The 23,048-nt window shown below is 38.2% G+C and overlaps 3 protein-coding genes and 1 long non-coding RNA gene across 4 annotated transcripts; all 4 read left to right on the top strand.

Moving 5' to 3' along the window:
- Positions 1-1,839: 1,839 nt before the first annotated feature.
- Positions 1,840-2,684, top strand: LOC147511028 (uncharacterized). Its single transcript, XR_015216910.1, has 2 exons — positions 1,840-1,879; positions 1,959-2,684. It is a non-coding gene; the product is annotated as an uncharacterized LOC147511028 (long non-coding RNA).
- A 14,168-nt stretch (positions 2,685-16,852) lies between these two features.
- On the top strand, positions 16,853-18,928 carry LOC147511027 (uncharacterized). The gene has a single exon (XM_086598334.1). It carries the CDS (start codon positions 16,853-16,855, stop codon positions 18,926-18,928), a length of 2,076 nt encoding a protein of 691 aa, XP_086454460.1.
- A 1,478-nt stretch (positions 18,929-20,406) lies between these two features.
- LOC147511026 (uncharacterized) lies at positions 20,407-21,618 on the top strand. Its single transcript, XM_086598333.1, has one exon. It carries the CDS (start codon positions 20,407-20,409, stop codon positions 21,616-21,618), a length of 1,212 nt encoding a protein of 403 aa, XP_086454459.1.
- A 93-nt stretch (positions 21,619-21,711) lies between these two features.
- On the top strand, positions 21,712-22,239 carry LOC147511025 (uncharacterized). The gene has a single exon (XM_086598332.1). It carries the CDS (start codon positions 21,712-21,714, stop codon positions 22,237-22,239), a length of 528 nt encoding a protein of 175 aa, XP_086454458.1.
- The last annotated feature ends 809 nt before the right edge of the window (positions 22,240-23,048 follow it).

Raw genomic sequence — 23,048 nt, 5'->3', positions numbered from 1 at the left:
ACTCACTTCATTCGTTGCTATGACTTTCATAATCTAAATTGCAAACGATAACACTGATTTGATGTGCACTTCTTGGCTGCTACTATCAATATCACTGTTGAAGTCAACAAAATACTATTATGGGTACTCTCACGAATCTTGAATATTGGTGCAGTTTAGGCATGATCGATACGAAACATACTTGCGGTTGAGGCTTGGATCAAGCACGAATCTTGATGAGTGTAGTTTAGGCTTGATCGCTACGAAACATCTTGGCGGTTGAGGCTTGATCGCTACGAAACTTGATTGAGGCTTGACTGCTACCTAAAACATACTTGCAGCTACCTGAAACATACTTGCAATTAAGGCTTGACTGCTACCTGAATACTGAAGACTGAATAGTGGGGATGTCAAGGCATGTTGGAATATGGAGACATGAGTACTCTTTCTCATACGTCTCCATATTCTCCTTCTCTCATATACTACTGAATGTCTTCATATCTCCCTATTCCCCTCTCAAGTTGGAATATACAAGGCTATTGAAAAATACAAAGGCTTGTCTATTCCGACTTGAACTTGAAATTGAGAAAACTAAATACCAACTTATACAACCAACCAATGCCCAAAAAAAAAAAAAAAAAACAATACTTCATACTCCAACTATACTTCATACTTCAAAAATTCTAATAGAACATGCATCAAACAATACTCACTATAGAGGGTGGAGGGTGGGTCACACATTTTTATGACTGCGAACTTCTGGATCAGTGGAAGATGGAAAGAATAATTCCTCGTGAGATAGAGGTCATGTGCCCCTATAATACTTCAAACAAACAACTTGATCATGTTCTAGAAACTGAGATAGAATACGACATCAATACCAACTGCGCGGAAGCTAGAAACTCAAACATCCATAACGACATACAAACAATACTACCCCTCCAATCCTAGACGAAAGTGTAAACTACCTTCCAAAGGCTTGATACTTCAAAAACCTCGAAACCTGATGAGTGAAAGCTAGAGCGCGTGCGCGCCTTCGTCAAGGCCAAAGACTCCGGGATACAGAGAGATTGTGCTCCTCTTATCAATACTAAGACAGAGAGATTGCGGAAGACGTAGATTGCAGAAGCGAAACAATACGAAGAAACCAATACTGAGAAACTTCGGATCTCTCTTCTAGCATTCTTCAAACAAACTTTAAACACTAACGAAATCTTTAAAACTTACTTTAACATGACGATGAATAGTATCGTGAACAGTATCGGTAAATAGTACCCGTGGACAGTGTTGGTGAACAATACCATGAACAATAAACTCGCCAGAGAAAAAATTGAAACTTGAATTGAGATATAAAAACTTCTTCTTGTAAAAAATCTTTCTTCTTCTTGAAACTTGACTTGAATACTATACTGAAAAACTTAAATAAACTTAATTTTGTTTCTTGGTGAGGGATTCCTCTCCTAGCATACTACTGAACCTCGCTCTGATACCATGTTGAATTCTGTGTTAGTGGTGATGTTAGGAGAGTTGTAACATTGATATATTAGAGATATAAAGAAGAAGACCAAAGAAGACTAGAGATTGATTAGGGTTAAAGAGTTCTTAGGTTGAGAGACTGTTCTCTACCCAGAGTTACATACTTATACTAAAACTAAAACATGATAATAGAAACTACTAGATATGGATGTCCACACTTATAGAAACATGGGACTATCCATATTGGGCATATTCTAATACTGACATATTCTAATAATTGTTTATATTCCTTTTTTTGGGTTGTGAGTTCCTACTACAAGGATGATGATATGTTCTTGCTTTGATGCTTCTAGTCTAGCTTAACATGTTTATTTCATTGTTTGCAGAAACAGTAAGCTAACTCAAATTCTCAAAGATTCACTTGGTAGGATATTGTAACTTTGAGTTTATATGTAGCTGTTCATGTTACCCGTTTTCTTACTTGTTTCCTTCTAACTTGTTAGGTGATGGTTCAAAAGTGTTGATGCTTGTTCACACTAGCCCATGTGAAGAAGATGTTGGGGAGACTACTTGCTCTTTGATTTTTGCAAAGAGAGTGAGAGTTGTAGAGTCAAACAAAGAAATTCCTGAGGTACTAACTCTTGAATGTCCTAAATTATTCATGTTTATTTATTTATTTTTGGGTACAAACATGCTTAGTAAGTAGCAATGGTTTTGCCTCATCGTTTTATTTGAGCCCAACTCGTTTAGGTAAATGATGCTAGTGAGAAAGTCTACTTATTTGGTCCTAATCAGCCTGCCATGCTTCAAGACTTGAAGAGGCATCGAGAGAAGACTATTGTCGAACTCAATCAAAAGATGAGAGATGTTGAAGAAGATTGTCAGAAAGTCAAGAACCAAATTCTGAAAGCTAAATTCTCCTATATGAGACAAAAAGATCATTTAATTGCTGAGATGATAAAAAGATATTCCATCCTGTAAGCCTTTTTCAATTTTCTTGTGTTTTTTTTTTTTTTTTTTTTTTTGTTATGCTATTATAATTTGTGAGCTGACTATAATCTTATATAAATAGACAAGTTCATTTTGTGTGTTTCATATTTAGAGGAGCAGGAGTCTTTAAGTATGATAGATACAATAATTAAACGTTACCTAAGTAAGTAATTTAGCCAATTATGTTTCAAGTATCAATATCTTCCTTAAGGGCTGCAATAATATGGTCTGTTGTCACTTGTCAAGTATGTGGCATTCTCCTCTATGAGACAAAAATATAGTAAATGCCGCAGTAGCATTTCAATTATGTACTTAACAACTATGTGTAATAGATCTTTAGCTTAAATGGAAAAAGCGCTTGAGAATTGGACCATGTCTCCAATGTATCTCAAGAGATGGTGGTTCAAGTTCACCACGATCCTTCAATAATTTGTAGAAAGATTGTCTAACTAGCCAAGGCGTGGAGCTAGGGACAGTTATTTCTCTACTTATTCTTCTTTCTTGTTTCAGTACTGGTAACATTTTGTTTGGGGTGTTCAAGTTTGCATTTTGAAGTGTACCCGTGACAGTTTACACACTTTAGAAATTAGGGTCAGCAGCACTATTGATGGTGAAGAAATATTAAATGCAGAAACTGTGACTGCTAATGCTAGGGATCGGTTCGGGTTTTGGAGTCGTCACGTGAAGTGTTGGTATGGGTGCAAGCCATGAGGCTGAAATTCATGGAACTGATTTATCGTTCATAGAACTAGCGTGTTGTTGGGGATCTTTGAACCAATTGTAGAAGTGGATGAAAATCGGGGCAAACTGGTGAGTCAATTCCAGATCCTAGGCTAATGGGTGAGTTTATTCACGAAGAAGTGGGAGAGAGGATCCTCAAGGTGATAGCCATGATATGATGTCTCGATCTGTTGGAAGGGATGACAGTGGTTCAAAAGTCGATGGTTTGCTTAAGGCGGATTCTGTTGAAAGTGGTGAGAAGATCAGCCAAAACCATGTGCTAGTTCATGACAGCAGTGCTCATCCATCTCTTTCTTGCAATGCAATAGTATATTCTGGGTATGAAGTATCAAAGGATGAGGTTACTCAGACGGGAAAACAATCAGCCAATGAGGATTCTACATTCCTTGAGTCGGATTATGTTGCTGCAAATGGAATAGGTGACTACTTTTATTTGCTTTATTTTTTTCATGTCAATTCTAATGTTCTTTGTAGAGAGAGAGAGTGTGGAGATAAACCACATCCGGGATCTTCCTAATTTGTAGCCGATTTTTTTTTTGGATTTTATCTAACACTGTTAGTTGCCTAAACTTTTGGGGTTAAATGAGTGGACAGGTGTCAATATAATTTTGTAAGGTGTAAAAGGCTCCTTTTTATACTATACCGGGCAGAGAAGATCTGGCCTCTGCAATTAGAACTCTTTCTTTCCATTATAGTTCCCAAAAAACAGCCCAAAAGTAGAAGTCCTAACAAAAATTAGAAACTCTTTCAATTAGAACTCTTTCTTTCTATTATACACCCACCACTACTCCTTTTGTTTGTACATCTAAAGGAAAATATATTGGACAAGCTACACCTAAAAAACAGAAGATGCAAACCCTGATACAAAACTAGATAATAAGCTAAGACCATAGTCCATAGGCAAATGGTTTCTATACTTTCCCTTTTTCATCATGTTCTTCGAAAAACATTGGTAACCACTTAATGGGATTAACGAGTATACTTCTTTAATCCAAATACTATTAATTACCAATTAAGTTGATTATACCATTGGACCAACATTATACTATTAATCCAAAGAAATCTAAGACTATAAGAAGAAGAGGAAGAAGAGCTTGTTTGGGCAGAGGATTTTAATATCTTCAACATTAGCAAAATGTTGACTCATCCCATGTGACGAGTAGTCAATTTGACATAGTATGTCTTATTTATCCTCTTTAATGTGGGATATTCATATTCTTACCACAAAAAAAAAAATAAATAAATGGGATATTCATAAACCATTACTTAAGGCAAGAAGAGGATATCTGAAAATTTGCCTACCCTGCCTGGTCTAAATTAAATGAAGCAGAGCAATCGATTGACAACAAATGTTTTCTATGAGCGTTTTAAGGGTATTCTTTGCATATTTTCTTATTAGGGGCTCATTGAAGGAACAAATGAAGGGAAAGGCGCACACCAATGTCGTAAGAACTGAAATTGATGAGTGAAGATCCGTACTTCTCCACAGCATCTATAAGAAAATAATGTGGGGATATGTAGGTAGAAGGCGTATCTTCAAGACCATATAGGAATATGTTTCTACTTGCGGTAATCCGAGTTACCGATACCGATATTGTTTTTTTTAATGCTTATTATGTTCTCGTGACTTTTCTTATTTTGCAATTTGTGACAAATAGTACACAATTTAGTCAAATTAGTTTGTTCTCACCGATGGTATGCACTGATAGTGTTGTTAGAGCCTCTTTCGTGTGACACTTGTACTATTAGTTCAAAGAAAACAACGACCGCTATTGCAGCTTTTGTGCATAATAGTGTCTTGTCTTTCCACACACAGAGACTCTGTAGAGATAACACTCCAACTCCAACTCATGCATATTCAAATTAAAGAACTCGTATAAAAGACTAAGCAGTGCTTAAAGTAAATGAACATATTTAACGAATACCATATGTATTATTATTATGTCATAACCAAAATGTCTTTAAAAACTTGGTGGAGCTGGAACGTAGACGGCAGAAGCAAAATGGTTTTTGAGCACAAAATCATGAAGTAGGAAGAAAATGTCATATGATTCAATCTTTGCTTGAAGTGATATGGTAGATGACCAGCCCATTAGTTTATTGATGCCATGTAGTTTGACTCTACATACCCATCTTCAGATAGCAAAATATTCCTCCATGTAGGTTGTGATAAATTTCATTGTTCTTGTTGCACTAAAAATTCCGAAGTGCAGAAACATGAACCTTAAACAACCTACACTCTAAAAACTAATAATAATTAAAAATAATTGTGATAATCCAAAAGAAAGATATATACATGAGTTTATGAGATATGTTTCCACATAAACAGGTGACCGGATAATGACCGTTTGCAACCAACAAAATACTAATGTATTTCTCAAATGAAAAATGAGCAAAAGGAAAACACTAACAAAATAGAAAAACAAAAATAAGACGTATACATAGGGTGTAGAAAAGTAATAGAACACATTCTTCATGAGAAGTCGTGATTTGCAAAATAATTAATAAAATTTCCTCATACTCCCTAAGAGCATCTTTAAGAATACATTAGATTGCAAATACAGATAAATGGAGTAATGTTTGTGAAGCAGATAATTGGGAAGTATGAAGAAAATGTCTTAAAATTAGCATAATAGCATAGCAATCATAAAATTGCAAAGGGCATCAAATTCATATATCATCAATTTCTTACAGTCTAATCATGGTTTTGCCTTAGTTATCCCAAATTCCTAATAAATTCCTAATCAAATACAAATCCATGCAAAATTATATGCAACCAAAAATATCATATGTTTCGAGACAAAAACTTATATCTAAGATATAGAAGAAGACAAATTTGTAGCTAGGGAAGAAATGTCGTGATGATGATCTAACTAAAGGTGTTCACCATTTAAGGTTTAGAGCAATAGATGATAAGCACATATCTCATTTATCTTTAATAGTCTATGTGAGATTGTGAGCCTTAGAAGGAGAAGGTGGCCGTGTATAAGAGACAGACATCATGAGACAATGGATAAGTTCATGACGCCTTTTGATGCCATTTATACCCTCACATTGTATATTGATAAAGGGAGTGTTTGTTCACATAGAAAATCTCTATATATGGTGTTGACATCATTTATCCAAAGAAAAATCATGCCCAGGCTCATACAGTACAATTCATCCAATAAATTAAAGTGATCGAGGTAGTTAATTAAGAATTAAGATTTAAAGGAATCGCCAATGAGGGCATTTTTTTTTTGGTAGGTAAGCAGGGTTTTTAGAGAGGTCCCTTACCCCTTTTCATAAATAAAATAATAAGAGCTTTTACATTCTTGCATATTCCTTGCCTGTAGCATCTTCATATACAATTTTCTTAACATCTTCATAAAATGAACTAGGTACTATCTCTATGAAGCTGAGAGTAGGAATATTGGTAGCTAGTGCGTCTGCCAACTTATTAGCTTCCCTATATACATGGATAATAGAAAATGCTTCCAATTTCCCTATATAATGGTGTATATCATCCATTATGTTCTTTGCCTGCCATGGGTATTGATTTTGGGCCTTCTGAAATGAGACCACATTACTTGAGTCCGTCTCGGGCTTTAATTCTCATTACATTGTGGGTTTCAGCCAACTTGAGTCCGTGCATTAATCCTTGTAGTTCGATTATTGCGATGCTTTTAAACTCTGTACTTCCCTTTGCTGCCGCCAAAACTTCTCCACTGTGATTCCTTATCACTGCTGATCATCCTCCACGCGTACCTTGCAATGTCCCATCGGTATTCAAGATACTTACATCTTCTCCATCTCTCTCCCATTTGCACCACCTGACCTGCCTCCTCTCGACTTCAATATCTAATCTCCACATCTGTTCCAGTCGCGTTCTACTCGGCCCCTCACTCATCTTATCTTCGACATGCTCAAGCTTTGTCTTCATTATCATTCAATACCACTTGTATTATGTGCTCTGCTGCTGCCTGCTTATTCTGAAACACCCTTCGATTCCTTTCTTGCCATATCTCATACACAAAGCCATTGAACATCAGCTTCAGCACATCTTTATCGCATTAGGTAGTCAGTATGTTGAGAACTCCCCCACTTCAGGTACATTGGTTTTATAACTCAATGCTTTTGAAAAACTTCTTCACATTTAAGCGTAAGCAAATTATTCATCCATGTTACCATATCCAATGCATATAAGTATTATGTCTTTCTTACTGAAAATGAGTTTGGTTTTCACCAAAAGTAAGTGCATCACTAAGTAAATAGAGTAGGTTCCTAGTTTGCATGACCACTAACACCCACTCAGGTTTAGTTGTCTTCAAATTGAAGTATAGATCATGGAAAGAAAAAAGGAATAAATCTCATTGTTAAGAAGCAGATGATTGTACTGTGCATGTAACTATCGTGTGCAATCAAGAGAATATTATCAGCAATTGCTCAACCTAAAATGAACGACACGAATGTTACATGCACATAAACATGCAAAGACATTCACACATGCTTAATTAAGCCAAAAAAAAATCTAAATGGCTATCTAACTCACCAGCCTAATTATATATCAAGGAGTCAAAAGAGGAAATATCACAGCTATAATATTTGTTGAGCATGGTACATGCAGGACTCACTTTCCTTGTTGGCAGGCATGTGATGGATGATCTTGTTTCAAACCACTTAATCACTTCTCTCAAGCCCGGAATTGTATGATAAGCAGTACTTTGAGTTCTTCTTCACGCTTCTCTACTTGCGGAAATTCCTGATAAAAGCAACAAAATTTTAGATAACAAATGCTTAAAACTGATTAAATTAAATAAATATATAATATTATAGTAAACAGATTATCATATTTTCCACTTCACTCAAGAAGAAAATTAATAAAATATAGCTATTACGCTAATACACTTTATGATTACTAAACCATATGAGTTGCATAAGACGACAAATTTCCTGATCAATACAAATGTAACCACTTCATGCCTAATAATTCTCAAACTAAATAATAAAACCACTCTAAGCTAGTAGTTATAACCGTGTATAAGTTAGAGCTCAAATCCAAAAATAGCTAGTAGTATGATTATTACGAAAAGCTTGAATTCTATCAAAATTCCTTTCTTAATAATTTTTTTACAGAAAAAAGACAACACAACCAGACTCAAGTCAAGACTAAGAACTTAAGAAAATGTTATGCATTCAAAAACTAATTGTTTTTTACTTGCATAAAAATCTATGTCAAGTAATTCATGACACATACGCACACTTGGTTCCCATTTTTGCTACTGATGCCCAACCATTCGAATGCAAGTGTCATTGTTGCAACAAATTATATCAATAATCGATATAATCAAGAATCGAACAGTTATCAAATTTTATAAATTCTAACACATTTCTTTCAATACCATCAAACTACTACACAAATTCACTCAGATTTTCAATGAGATTATTGAGGTATAGAATACCTACAGTGTCACGCAATTATCTCATTTTAACACACAATTAAAAAAATAAAATAAAATAAATATCAACCTGTTCAAGCAAAATTGAAGGAATGAATATAGTTGCTTCAATGTTGTTTAATGGCGAATCCATTATATCAATTACTGGAACTGAATATCAATTGCTAGAATGAAAGCATCACCTACAACCCAAAAGAAGAACAAAATCTATTTAGCTTTTCATACAGTTACAACAACAAAAATGAAAAAGTTAATGCAGATTAATTAGATTAACAGCATAATTCAAGAGCATTCAAACAAAATAAAAAAGGTAAAGTGGAACATGATAGATCGATTCTCCTCCTTGAGACATCAATAGAAAAATATTTTTTAGTGATGATATATATTTGATTTTCAGTGTAAAAAAGGTGGAACCATTCTCAATACTTATACCCCATTTAAGAATATGCCCACATATGTTTCAAACCGTTAGAAGGAAATTAAGCCGACTCCAAAACATTTTTCAATTAAATTCAGAAGACACTCAAATGTTTTCTAAACGAATATCAACAGTGGCAGAAAGCAACTTTATATCATCTATTTGAAGTCTATTTCGATTGTTGATAGCACTTTCTATCAATATCTTATATGCTATTTTAATAAAAATTGAAGCGACACAGTAGAAAAACAGGAGAAGAAACATACTAATTTGAATAACATATTCGAAGACTCTACCAAGTTGATATAGACAGATATACCTGCACAAAAGCCATGAATCAACCATTCAATCAAGAGAAAAATAAAATAAAAATACCGGAGGGTGAGAGAGAGAGAGTAATAGTACAATCAATTTAATAGTCAAAACGTTTTTCTTTTGATTGGAATAGACGTTGGCATTGGAGAAAACCCACGTTGAAACCCAACCCAAGCGTTTTCTTATGTTGTTAACCTTATTTAATGATGCAGACTTGATGTCCACGTCTTAATCCTGCCTATTTAAGACGTGTTTAACCTCCTAAATTCTTAGTAGTTTTGGTGTTCTTTTAACGTTTTTTCTCTTCTCATTTTTCCAGTTTTTCTTAAATCCAATCCAAAAGTTAATGCAAAAATTTGACCAAAGTTTTTGGTTTCTTCGATTAGAAATTTGACCAAAGTTAAATGTTTAATAGAACTAGCAAGATGCACGTGCTCTCTGCACGCCGATGTCAAATAAAACTCACACATTATGCTTGAGCATATGCACTGGCAGCCGTTGGAAATTTGACTTGAAGGGAACTCCTATTCTATTTCATTTTCAGACATACATAAGCAGTAAAATTTTAAGTATAGCTCCAAATCACACCTATTTTGAGCCTAATTTTGTGGTCAAGTAAAAAAAAATTGGTTTTTGTGTCCAAGGTTTTGGAATAGTTATAAAATATCAACGGGGGTTTTAGAAACAGAAAATTAGTTTAAGAGAGTCTGTTAATATTTTTTTGGACTCCTAAGACAGAGGGATAATATTTTTAGTTATTACACCCAAGTTTGACCAAAACCATAATTTGACACATGTTTAACCACTTTTGGAAGCAATGGACAAAAATACCCTATTTAATTATTTGCAACTACTTCTACAATATGTGAAACAACGAGATTTCCTCTCTCATAATCTTTTAAAAAAGGGTGATCTTGGACATACCCAACAAAACACTCCCGTATCCCAATTTTAAAATAAATAAATAAAATGATTTTAGACACATTTAACTTCCTAAATTACTCTTTTTTTTTATTAGGCGTACCCAAGATATTTATTGACTTAAACAAGTCATTTACTCTACGTGATTCAGTTGTAGAAGAAAAAGACCACGTTTTTTCTTCTTCTTCTCCAATAACCTCTTATTCTTTTATCTCATCAATAAACATGCAAGCACCCACTTTTGATTTGAATCAATCATACCAAAACAATGAGGATGAATACTAACCGAATGAGGATAAATAAAAAAATTCAAAATCAAATTTTGATGAATGGGAGAACGCAGAAGACTATTATACTTTGGATTACTACAATGAACAGATAAAAACACCAAACAAAAATGTGAGTTTGTTTGCAATATTAAACAAAGTGTTATTTTTTTTGGGTGCATACTGAGACCATTTTTTTTTGATAAAATTTTACTTTGAACAGCCTCATCCTATTAGTAGTGCATCTCCAAATGCATTGTCTTTGCTTCAACTAAATTATGAGTCAGAAAATGAAGAGCAAGAAAGCCCGACATAAAACTCTAATTTTGTTTGTCCGGATACAACCGACTCATTTACAACTGCAACAGTAATAACTTGAGGACACTTTTATAAATTTAGTATATCATTTTTCCGAATGGTGATGTAATACAACCTATAACAAAATGATTACAGGTATTTGAAAATCGAAAAGACCTTGTTGATTGGTGCAGAGAGGTAGGGAGAGAAATTGGTTTTATGCCAGTTGTGCTAAAAGATACTGCTCCTCTACCTCTGGTTTGGCGAGATTGGCAGTCTGTTAGATGGCCAGAAGCAAGTATATGGGACTGTTCTGAAAGGAAAATTAGGCAGGTGGGCCGGATCAGTTCCGATCAATATGCAGAACCTACAATATGTTTATCCATATTAGTTTTAGTTGTTGGATAAAAAAATAAAATACTTAGTTGTAACTTACTAATTGTTTTCTGTGGATGAACCATCAGTTTCTCAAGAATTACTCTGTGCTTATTTCATTATAAAACATAGCTTATGGAAATATTGATTATAATATGAGGTTTTGAGTGTCAACAGAACAAAGATCTCTTAATATAGATATACTTAACTTGCATAGTTACTATGGAAGATAGACTTGCATTTCACCATTTTGTTGTTTTTGTTGATGCCCCTTTAATTTTTTTCTGTCGTCTATGATGGGAAGTAAAGTGAAGTGTTGATTTTTTGAAATATGAGGAAGACTGGAGGGTGATTCTGAGGTGAAGGCAGTCGCTTATGAGAGAACAAATAGTCGACAAAAAGAGAAGTGGAGGTGGGAGATCATTTGCACTGACATAACTTGGGTTTCATAATTAAGCACATTCTAAGACCAATGTCACAGTGATCTGAACTTGAATTTAATAGGGAGAACAGGAGTGCCCACTTTCAATGAAATACAGAGCTCTGTAACAGTAAACATACAATAAATGGTGGCATGGATCACGCTTACATGTGAAATCCTGCACTAAAACTTACATAACTACATAAGCAAGCACTCTTCCTAGCTAAGTTCATTATAACGACACAAAGAGCAATAGAAAGAGGAGGATCAATGGTGAGGAAAACATCTCAAAAGATAAAAGACATTTTTCTTGTATCATGATATTAGACCCAGATGGATTCGAACCATCAACCTCTCAACTAGTGATTGCTCTTTCCATTTTGAGCTTATGTATCCACTGATAGCAAACACAGGGAAACAAACATTTATTTTGATAAAGTAAATAAAAACCATCCAAAGTCGTTTACATCACAACTAAAAATATATCTTAGCATAGATGGGGGATCTTATCACAGCACGGGGAAAACAGAGACAAGCATTTGATTATAGCAGCAGCACAACAAGAAAAGGGTACAGGAGCAAAGAAAGATGAAACACAGCCAGTGCATCAAGGAATATCATCAAGAAGTGAAAAATTTCGAAGAAAGTGGAAAGAACTGGAGATGGTTGCTAGTGTTGTACCTGTTGAGGATATTGCTTAAGCCATTGTTGTTGATACAGTGAAAATGGTAGCCAATAAACATCTCAACAGCAAATGGTTCGTCAATACCACCTCTCCGGGCCTACAAATGAGGAAATTATTGGGCAATATGAAAGCACAGCAACATCAAGTAGATATTTAAAAAATAATTGACGCATTTGGAAGGTCAAGAAAATCAAGTTGTAGGTTATATACCACAGATGTTATTAAGTAATGTAAAGGTACCATAATATATCTACTATAACTTTGTGGGAAAATAAACTTCAAGAATTTTTTGATGGATGATCAGGGGTAAAAAATTCGAGATGTGTTTGTAGAAAAATATATCTACTATAACTTTATGATTACCTTTTGGTTATAACTATCTGTGAGTGAAGAATTTTCAGTAGCTAATGATTCTTCTAAGGCTCTTGAGGCATTCAGATCTCGCTCCATAGAGAACTTTGCTTGTGTTAGATCTTCAATATGCTGCAACAAAAGACACCAGAATAAATGTCAAGACAAGCAAATTGAGTCAACTTTATTGACTCTCAACAGAAAAGGGTACAGAGAATAATGAACATTAAGTGGTTCCTCAGTCTGCAAAATAACCCATATCCTTGGATAAAACCTATGGCTGATGTTGTACACGTGAAGGGCCCAATAGATCCAACAAGTAATCATAGCTGCTAAGTTAAGGGCTACCAAGGAGATGAGAGATATTGTACTGAGAGCAAGCACAATAGATACTGTTTAAGACTTATGAAGTGAACCCAAAAAAGAAAGCAACTAAACCTGTTCTAGAGTAGCAAAGTTTTTGTCCTGCTTCACTATATAGCAAACTCATGATTCCATTTTATACCACTGTCATTGACACCTGCACCTTGCATTTCTTCTTCAGTGCTCACTAAACTGAATTGTTCCCGCTGTGATGCATATCAGGTATATTTGGAGTTTTCCACTTGTCAAATAATTGCCCATAAACAGAGGAGGCTGGTGTATCTGCACTCTAAAATATAAAACTTCTAGACATATATGGTTCGGTTTTATTTTCACTCAATGGCAAGTGGGAGGAAGGGGAGACTCTGGGAACATTAAGAGAGTCAAGAAAAGATGGACGATTTCACGGGTTCCAACTTCTGATGTTACAGGGTTAAGTGGGATATGATTGGAGTCACTTCTGAGATCAAAATTATAACCTGAAGAGAGTGAGGAATCTGATGATTTCCACCTTTCACTACCTGTGATGGGTTCCTGATCAACATAACTACTAAGCTTCATTCACCCCATATAAAAAATATAACCACTAGACCACTCAGCTCTAGGAAAAGATTCTGCTAAGCTGGTTATAGAAGGAATAGAATCTCCAGAATAACTGACTAAAAGATAGTAAATGAAAAATCCCCAAACGTTAAATCAGACTAGATGCACTCCAATATATTGTTCCAACGGAATTGAAAAAAGTGGTAAATCAAAATTAAAAAAAATAATAATAATAATAAATATAGATAGATAAATAGATAGATAGATAGATAGATAGACAAATTACCTTCATTTAGATGAACAGATGCATTACCACTAGCTGATGTGCTGGCAGATCCAGCATCAAGTTTCTTCCCATTTTTCCATTTTCGTTTTTGTGTCATTATTTTGTTTTTCCGATTTTTTCATAGACGTGTCGTTATTTTTTTTTTTTTTTTTTTTTTTTTTTTTTTTTTTTTTTTTTCTCCTACCCTTATTGGAAATACCCCAAATTAATTTGGGAGATATTATTGGATTTAGGCCGTTATTGGGGTATGACAAAAATTTATGTTAGTTATGAGGTTTGGAAGTGTTTTTATGGGTATGTCCAAGATCACCCTTAAAAAATTCATAAATTTTAAATGTATTTAAGTTATTTTGAAACTCAACATTTTAAAACATATATTTAAGTTATTTACTTGTGTGCAGGCTTTTAGGCCCTTGGACAGTACTTTGTGGAGCAATACACCAGTACCTTTTGATGTTATGAGTGACCTAGATTCAATACACCACTCTCTCTCTCCTGCGCACACTAGCTTTACTCTTTATAAATCTAAATTCTATTCAAACCCAAAATCCACTCTTCTTGTTCTGGTAGTTATCTTATCTACAGTTAGTTATCTTATTCAAGGGTGAAAAAGAGAATATATATATATATATATATAAAAGCTCGCGCATATTCTCTCTCCTCACCATATCATTTTATTTTCCAACCCGAGCAATATTATTGGCTCCTAAAAAAAATGAAGACTAAATAATTAGAAACACCTCCCCGCATTTGTTTAATTCTCCCTCTTTTATTTTTAATTTACTATGGCCTCCCCAAATTCCAATTTTATTAAGAAATAAGAAATAACAAAGAAAACACCCCACCAAAGCCTTACGTACAAGAACTCTGAACTCTGGAAATCAGGAGGCATAGACGGCTTCTTTTGAGCAACGGAAATAGTCGAGCAAAACCCTATTGACTGCAAGGTTGGCCTCTGCCACTTCTTCAAGCTTTTATCCGTGTAGAAAGGAGAAAGATTTATCCGATTATATGGATTCTATATGAGAATCGTTTATGCCATTTGAGGTTTAATAAATCGGATATAAAATTTCTTGTTTATATTTTTTTTTATAAATGTTTTATGCAGGATAGGTTTGATACTAATCATCTTCTTTGTCATATGAACACAACAATCAATGTTGGATCCACTATGTTTATCCAAGCAAGGTAACTATTTTTCCAAAACAACACTTAATACAAGAGTCTTTTATAGCTTTCTTTACTCCCGTTCTTTCATGTTTTTCGGATTTGACTGTATTAGGTTATGTTGCAAACATTTTTTCTTTTTCTACATTTTTTTCTTTGTGAAAAAGAAATAACTGATATGAAAGAGGACTAATTTAATCAAGTAGGTTGTGATTTTGGGGTAATACGGCTTAGGTACATCGTTTAACATATTGTAAATGACAAATGATATGATGGTTATACCATTTTATGAAAACCAAGGGTTTTGATATTGGAGATCTCATGAACCTTACAAGCTTTTAAATTAGAGTGACTTAAGTCCTTTTATCACAAGCATATCACAATCAAAATGGATGAAAATGTGTCATTCAGTTATGCTTAGGAAGCATCGTGATCTCATAAATCATTGTATATCATTCCAAATTTCCAATGTTTATAGATTGGGTGAGGTGACATGCGGACATTGAGCATAAATTCATATTTCAATGCTTAGAATTCAGTACTAACTTTTTCCATTCTTATTGGTTGTTGGAATTTCCATTTTTTGCAGGTTCACATTTGGTTGCGGATCTCCTTCTTTTCTGGCAAGGTTTGCTTGCTTTCATTTCATTTGGTGAATAACTTTGTTTTTGTTTCATCATTTTTATGGACTTGAAAGAGATGAGACCACCATCAACAGACAGCCAAAGTCCCCCTCCAAATGCCTTTATTTTCCACAATTTTGCTCTTCATACAACTGATGATAAATTTAAACAAGTTGTTAGATATCTATTGTAGTAAAATGTATTTGAGTTCTATAAAATCGATAGAAATTTATTTTCCGACAAAGATGTCACTAATTTCTATAGGTGGCATTATGGAATGTGACCTGTTTATGTCAAGATTGGTGGAGATAATGAATACTTAGAAAGAAGATCATTAGTTAGTTTATTTGAAGTAGGTGTGTATGCCCTACGTGGTATACCATAAACCAAAGAGGATTATTCCACACAAACAGTGCACGCCTCTCTTTCTCCTTTCTTCTTTTTCCCCGACCAAAAGCAAAAACATAAAACCATTCAATTTGTCGCTCTTGCAATTCTCAGGTTGGTTTCATCATCACTTATGGTTCTTATGTCTCTCTTTCCCTTTAGTGTTTCAATTAATTAATTAATTAATTGTTATTTTTATTTATTTTTTATTTATTTTTTGTGCTTTATGATCACTTTGTTTGAGTAATATCTCCTCCCATATTAGTATGACATAGGCATGTAAGCCAAGTGATAGTAACACCACATCTTTATGCTACATGAAATATGTATCAACCTAATACATGACTACTAAGACGACTGGTGTGTTCTGGGCTGGGGCAACATAACGGAAGAAGACGAATGAGCACGGGGCAAAGTCCGCGAATAATGGGAAGGCCGCGGAATCTGGAAGTGCGAGAAGATCAGTGGAGTTACTATGATTTGAGGGAGATGTTGGATAGGGAAAGAAAGAGCTGGAGCACAGTAGCCAAGACACGATCTCTGAGGAGACAGGTGGACGGTTCCAGGACGTGGGACATGGAAGGAGATCATGGGAATAGAAGAACGGTTAAAGAAGATGGGAGCGGTTAAAGAGAGAGGGCGGTTAGGAGGTATAAAAGAGGTGGAAGAGAAAAGGAGAGGTGGGAGAAAGAAAAGTGAGAGAGAGATAGGAGTTTAGAGGTTGTAATTCTGGACAACACATTTGGCGCCGTCTGTGGGGAACGAGAGGAAAGCATACGATCAAGTGATTGCTAAGAAGAAGGTGTGAAGATGGCAACCATAGCGAAGAAAACAAGAGAGAGACCCAAAAAAGTGAGGACTGAGGGGGCTGATGATGAAACAAGGAGTGTGGAAATGGAGGAGATGGAGGAGTTGGAAGAGGAAGTTCCCGAGGTTGCGGGGGAAGCAACCAGGCTGTTACAGGAGGAGATAGGAAGGTTAAGAAATGAGAATGACAGTCTGAGGAGAGAAAGGGAATCCACACAGGGGGAGGAGGAGATAAGGGAGCCAGAGAATAGTGAAGTTGAAGGCCAGCATGAGGAAGTGCGTCATAAACCAAGAGGCGATACGGGGGAAGGTATTACCATGGAGATGGTCCAAGCGATGATCGAGAAAGACAGAGAAATGAATCGGGTGGCTGAGAGGGAAAGTCAAGTGGTGGTGAAGAAGGTGGTGGCTAGACTCAATCAGAATCCGCTGGCCGATGCAGTCTGGAACGCCAAGGTGCCCAAGCGATTCGCGCAACCAAGATTCGAGAGATACTACGGGAAGGGGGATCCTGCGAACCACTTGCACCATTTCAGACAACAGATGCCGTTGTGGCAAGAAATTAAATATGATGGGCTCCGATGCATGATGTTTCCCGCCAGCTTGAAGGGTGGAGCGTCAGACTGGTATTATAGGTTGGCATCGCGGAGTATAACCAAGTTCGAGGAGTTGGAGCAAGCATTTGTAGACCATTTTATCCATCAGAAACGAAGGGTAGTGGATATTGCGGATCTATTTAACGTCAAACAGAAGTCCGGCGAGACACTCAGGGAATTCTTGTGTAGATTCAAGGAGGAGACCCTAAGGGTGGAAAGTCTGGACGAGCACACCGCAGTCATTGCTTTCCAACATGGACTGAAGCCGGGAACAAGAGTCCACGAATCTGTATCCAAAATTGAGGTTACAACGTTGCATGCGTTGTATCCGAAAGTGGAGAAGTACATCCGCTATGAGGATATGTTGCAGAGAAATGCTAAGGAGCCGAGGAAGTCAGAGAAGTCAATACAGAGTGTAGAACAGGAAGAGCGGAAAGATAAAGGGAAGGCTGCGATAAGAGAAGGGGGAGCCTATAGAGAGGCGGCACGCAAATCGGAGAGAGGCAGAGATCAAGTTAGGAGGGAGATCCACGAACAAAAACCATATCGTGATGTGGAGTCCACACCGTTGAACAAACCATTGGACGAAATCTTGCCACTGATTAAAGGGATGCAGCATTACGAAGGTCCGCGAAGCATAACCAGGGAGTTAGAAGATAAGCCATTTTGTGCTTACCACCAGATCAGAAATTATACTACAAATGAGTGTTTCACACTGCGATGGTTGATCGAAAGAATGTTAGAGAAAGGATTGTTAAGGGAATTTATCAGGGAGATACACCCAGTGGACAGAGCACCAGCCGTGGCCAAAATATTAGGAACAATCAATGTCATATATAGTGGGGAGACAATGGGAAGGAATGCACACAGGGATAAGGTACGGAGGATTGCCAGCTTACAGCAGATAAATGAGGTTTCATGTGTTCCACGACCGGTGCCAGGGAACGCCCTAGGAGATGGAAGGATAAAGTTCACTCCGAAGGATCTGGAAGCCGTAACCGCGCCTCACACTGATGCATTGGTGATTACGGTAGCAGTGGGTAATTATATGGTGAAGAGGGTTTTGATAGATTGTGGGAGTTCAGTAGATTTGCTGTTTAAAGGCGCGATGGAGGAAATGGGCATCGAACAGAGGCAGATGAAGCCCCCAAGAACAAATTTGTTTGGATTTAATGGTAGCCGAACCGAGCCCATGGGGCAATTATTGTTACCTGTAACAGCGGGACCGGTGACGGTATTCACTCGTTTCATGATAGTGGATGCCGCTTCACAGTACAATGCAATTTTGGGGAGAAGATGGATCCACGAAATGAAAGCGATTCCGTCCACATACTACCAGGTGATCCGCTTCCCGACTAATGGGGGAACATATGAAATAAGAGGGGACCAAGTCGCGGCTCAAAATATTCACCAGGTGGTGGTTAAAGAATTGACCCGCGCACCAGAGAAGGAAGTGGAGGGGGAGGGCGAGTCCCCAGCATAGCAATTACAGACTGCGATGGCTAAGGGAGATGGGTCTGTGGGAGGAAAGACCTTGGACGAGACTGCGACCGTGAATCTGGGTGAGGGGGAAGAGGAGAAACTGGTGTCTGTTGGGGCCGAGTGGCCAGAGAGTTGGAAGGCAAAGTTAGTTGATTTGTTAACAGAGAACAGCGATGTTTTTGCGTGGTCGATTGAGGACTTGATTGGATTGGATCCCGAGTTTGCGTGTCACAGGCTGCACATGAGAGAAGAGGCCAAACCCGTCCGACAAAAAATGAGAGGAATAAGACCGCAGTATGCAGAAGGGATAAGAGAGGAAGTGCAAAGATTGAAAGCCGCAGGAATCATCCGCGAGTGTCAGTTTACCGAATGGCTCTCGAACATCGTCGCGGTACCCAAGAAAAATGGGAAGGTCAGAATGTGTGTTGATTTTACTGATGTCAACCAGCAGTGCCCGAAAGATTGTTATCCTATGCCGCGGATAGACGAACTGGTGGACCGAACGGCCGAGTTCAAATTTTTCTCATTCATGGACGCCTCCATGGGGTATAACCAGGTGGTAATGTACGGCCCAGACCAGGTGAAGACCGCGTTCATTGTCGATGGAGGAGTGTATTGTTACACCAGAATGCCTTTCGGACTGAAGAATGCAGGGGCAACTTTTCAAAGGGTAGGGGAGAAGATGTTTGAATGCAAAATCCGGAGGAGTATGGAAATATACATAGATGATATGGTAGAGAAGAGCATGACTGAGGAGGAACATCTGGGGGGATTGAAAGAAACCTTCGCGATATTGCGAAAATATAGGCTGAGGTTGAACCCTGAGAAGTGCACATTTGGGGTGACTTCTGGAAAGTTTTTGGGATATATTGTCACATACCGCGGAATAGAAGCTAACCCGGATCAGATTAGAGCTTTGGTGGAAATGCAATCGCCCCAAAATGTGAAGGAGGTTCAGATGCTTGCGGGAAGAATTGCGGCCCTCAACCGGTTCATTTCCAAGTCGTTAGACAAGTGTAGACCGTTGTACCTACTCTTGAGGAAAACTACTGACTTTCAGTGGACCGAGGCATGCGAACGAGCTTTCCAAGAGTTGAAGATTTATTTGGGAAAGGCTCCTATTTTTTCACCTAATCGGCAAGGGAAAAGCTGTATTTATACTTGGGGTGTCGAGAATATGCTATTAGTTACGTGGTTAATAAGGGTGGTGGACAAGGCGAGAGGCGGTGTATTTCGAGCAAAACAATGTTAGACGCAGAGACCAGATACAGCAAAATTGAGAAATTTGCATTGGCCTTGGTGTTTTCTGCGTTAAAATTGAAGCCGTACTTCGAAGCTCATTCTGTGGTTGTGGTGACCAACTTGCCTCTCAAATAGGCGTTAAAGGCGGACAAATCAGGGAGAATGCTGAAATGGGCCGTGTTGTTGAGTGCATATGACATTGAATTCCAAATCCGGACAGCGGAAAAAGCACAAGCTATGGCAGAGTTTTTGGCAGAGTTCTCCGCCGAAGACCCAACTTGGGGGGACAATATGATCATGGAGCAGGAGGGAGAGATCAGGCAGGATGTGTTAGACCCATGGGACATGAGAAATGGATGGAGGGTATTCACAGATGGGTCCGCAACGGACACAGGAAACGGGATTGGAGTGGTGGTAGTCACCCCAGAGAATAATCGACTTGAATTATCGATGAAGTTGGGTTTCGCGGCTTCAAACAATGAATCAGAGTATGAAGCGGTGATAGCTGGGCTAGATTTGGCCACGGATCTTGGAGTGAAGGAGCTGATAGTGTATTCTGATTCGAATTTGGTAATTTGTCAGATGAATGGAGAATTCACTGCCCGATGCCCCAGGATGGCAAAGTACCTGGAGGTATTGCAGAGGAAAGCGAGTGAGTTTGGCAAAATCCGGTTCGCTCATTTAGGACGCGGTGAAAATAGACATGCTGACGCGTTGGCATATGTAGCCGCGGTGCTTCCTGGGTCCGAGGGCAGATCAATTGAGGTCAGGGTGTTAAGCAAGCCAAGTACCTCCGTGAATGCCGAGGTAGGAGTGACCATGAAGGAAGAGCCAGGGTGGATAGAGCCCATAAAAAATTTCTTATTGGGGAGAGAGATCGAGGATAGACGAGAGCGAAGGAGAATGGAGCAGGTATCCCAAAGATACATTTTAATGGAAGGAGACATGTACAGACGGAACGTCAGCGGACCGTTGTTGAGATGTTTAGCTTCGCGTCAGGCGAAAGAGATCTTAGCAGAAGTTCATGAGGGGGACTGTGGGAGCCATTCGGCAGGAAGAACGACAGCGCATCGGGTGTTGTCCCAGGGGTATTTCTGGCCACACCTAAAGAGAGAAGCGACCGAGTATGCTAAGAGGTTCGAGAAATGCCAGAGATTTGCACCACTGATACATGCACTTGCTGAGCCTTTGCACAAGGTATATAGTCCTTGGCCATTCGCGATGTGGGCACTGGATATTGTAGGACCGCTACCGATGGCCAGTGGTAAACGGAGGTATATGCTAGTAGTGACTGATTATTTTTCCAAGTGGGTAGAGGGGGTGGCACTCCAACAGATCAAGGAGGAACAAGTGAAGAAATTCCTATGGGAAAATATAATATGCCGGTTCGGGTTGCCACATACCTTAATCGCCGATAATGGGACACAGTTTACGGGTGGGAAGGTGTGAGAATTCTTCCAGGCGTTCAAAGTAAAACAAGGATTCGCGGCTCCTTATAACCCAGAAGGGAATGGGCAAGCAGAATCCTCCAACAAGACAATCATGGATAATCTGAAGAAAAAACTGGAGGATAAAAAGGGTTCATGGGCGGACGAGTTAAATCATGTGCTGTGGGCATATCGAACTACACCGCGAACATCCACTCATGAGTCGCCATTTGCCATGGCATATGGGGTAGAAGCAGTGATTCCAGTAGAGATGGTGGCAGCCACAACCCGAACAAGAGCGGTGGAGGAGGGGATCAATGATATGGTATTGACCGCGGATTTGAATCTCAGGGAGGAGAGGAGAGACACAGCCCACATCCGATTGGAGGAATATCATAGAAGATTGCAAAGACAATATGACAAGAGAGTGAGGCCACGACAGTTTCAAGTGGGGGATCGCGTTTTGAGGAGAGTGACACCGTCAACTAGAAAGGAGGTGGACGGAAAGTTAGGGCCTAACTGGGAGGGACCCTATACCGTGGCAGAAAAGGGGAGCGCAGGAACATATCGACTGCAGACGCCTCAGGGAAAGGATATCGCGAGGCCTTGGAACATCAAAATGTTAAGAAGTTTCCATGAGTGACAACATGTAATGTGTGGGAATCAATGGCCAAGGCAGCGGCCTCTAGTGATGTAGCGACATTTTATTATAATATTTAGAGTATAAAATTTATCAATGAATAGAGAATCATTTTGCCTATTTGTTTGCTGCGTTGTTAATTGCAAGGGTGTAGAGAAATTGCCCATGGATGATGAGGTCCCACTTTAACTGGGGGGGGCAAACTGAGTTGCCTTCGTATGAGTAGTGTCGGCTACGGACAGAGATAGGGGGTAGACCGGAGCGATTCCTGAAGGTCCAAATCTGACTTGGGGCAAATTGAGTTGCCCTCAATCAGGAGCCCATCTGAGATAGGGGCGGAGCCCTTCGCGGACAAAGAGGTCCAAATCTGACTTGGGGGCAAATTGAGTTGCCCTCAATCAGGAGCCCATCTGAGATAGCGGGGGGCGGAGCCCTTCGCGGACAACGAGGTTCGTATCCAACATGGGGGCAAACTGAAGTTGCCCCAAGGATCTTCATGTAACGAGAGTTTAAGTTGGGGCAATTAAAACAAATGGGGTGAGAGAGGCTAAGTTTAAGCTAAGTTGTATAGCATGGTTCAAACACGGTGCCACGAAATAAAAAGAAGAAACTACCGCGAGCTGGATGGTTAAAATGAAAACATAAGTGTGAGCCCACTGGGATCACCCAGAAATACGGGACATAAAGTAGACATACAAAATGAGTGAGAACAAAAAATGGCCAGGGCTAAGCAAACACAAAGAAACAAGTAGTTTAATGTTTAGCAGCGTCTTGTAAAGTGGGATTCCCAGCTACGTCTTTATGAGGAGAAC

Source organism: Coptis chinensis, chromosome 3, assembly GCF_015680905.1.
Source record: "Coptis chinensis isolate HL-2020 chromosome 3, ASM1568090v1, whole genome shotgun sequence".
NCBI lineage: Eukaryota > Viridiplantae > Streptophyta > Magnoliopsida > Ranunculales > Ranunculaceae > Coptis > Coptis chinensis.
The sequence above is the reverse complement of the archived record's forward strand: the minus strand, read 5'-3'. Positions and strand labels throughout refer to the sequence as shown.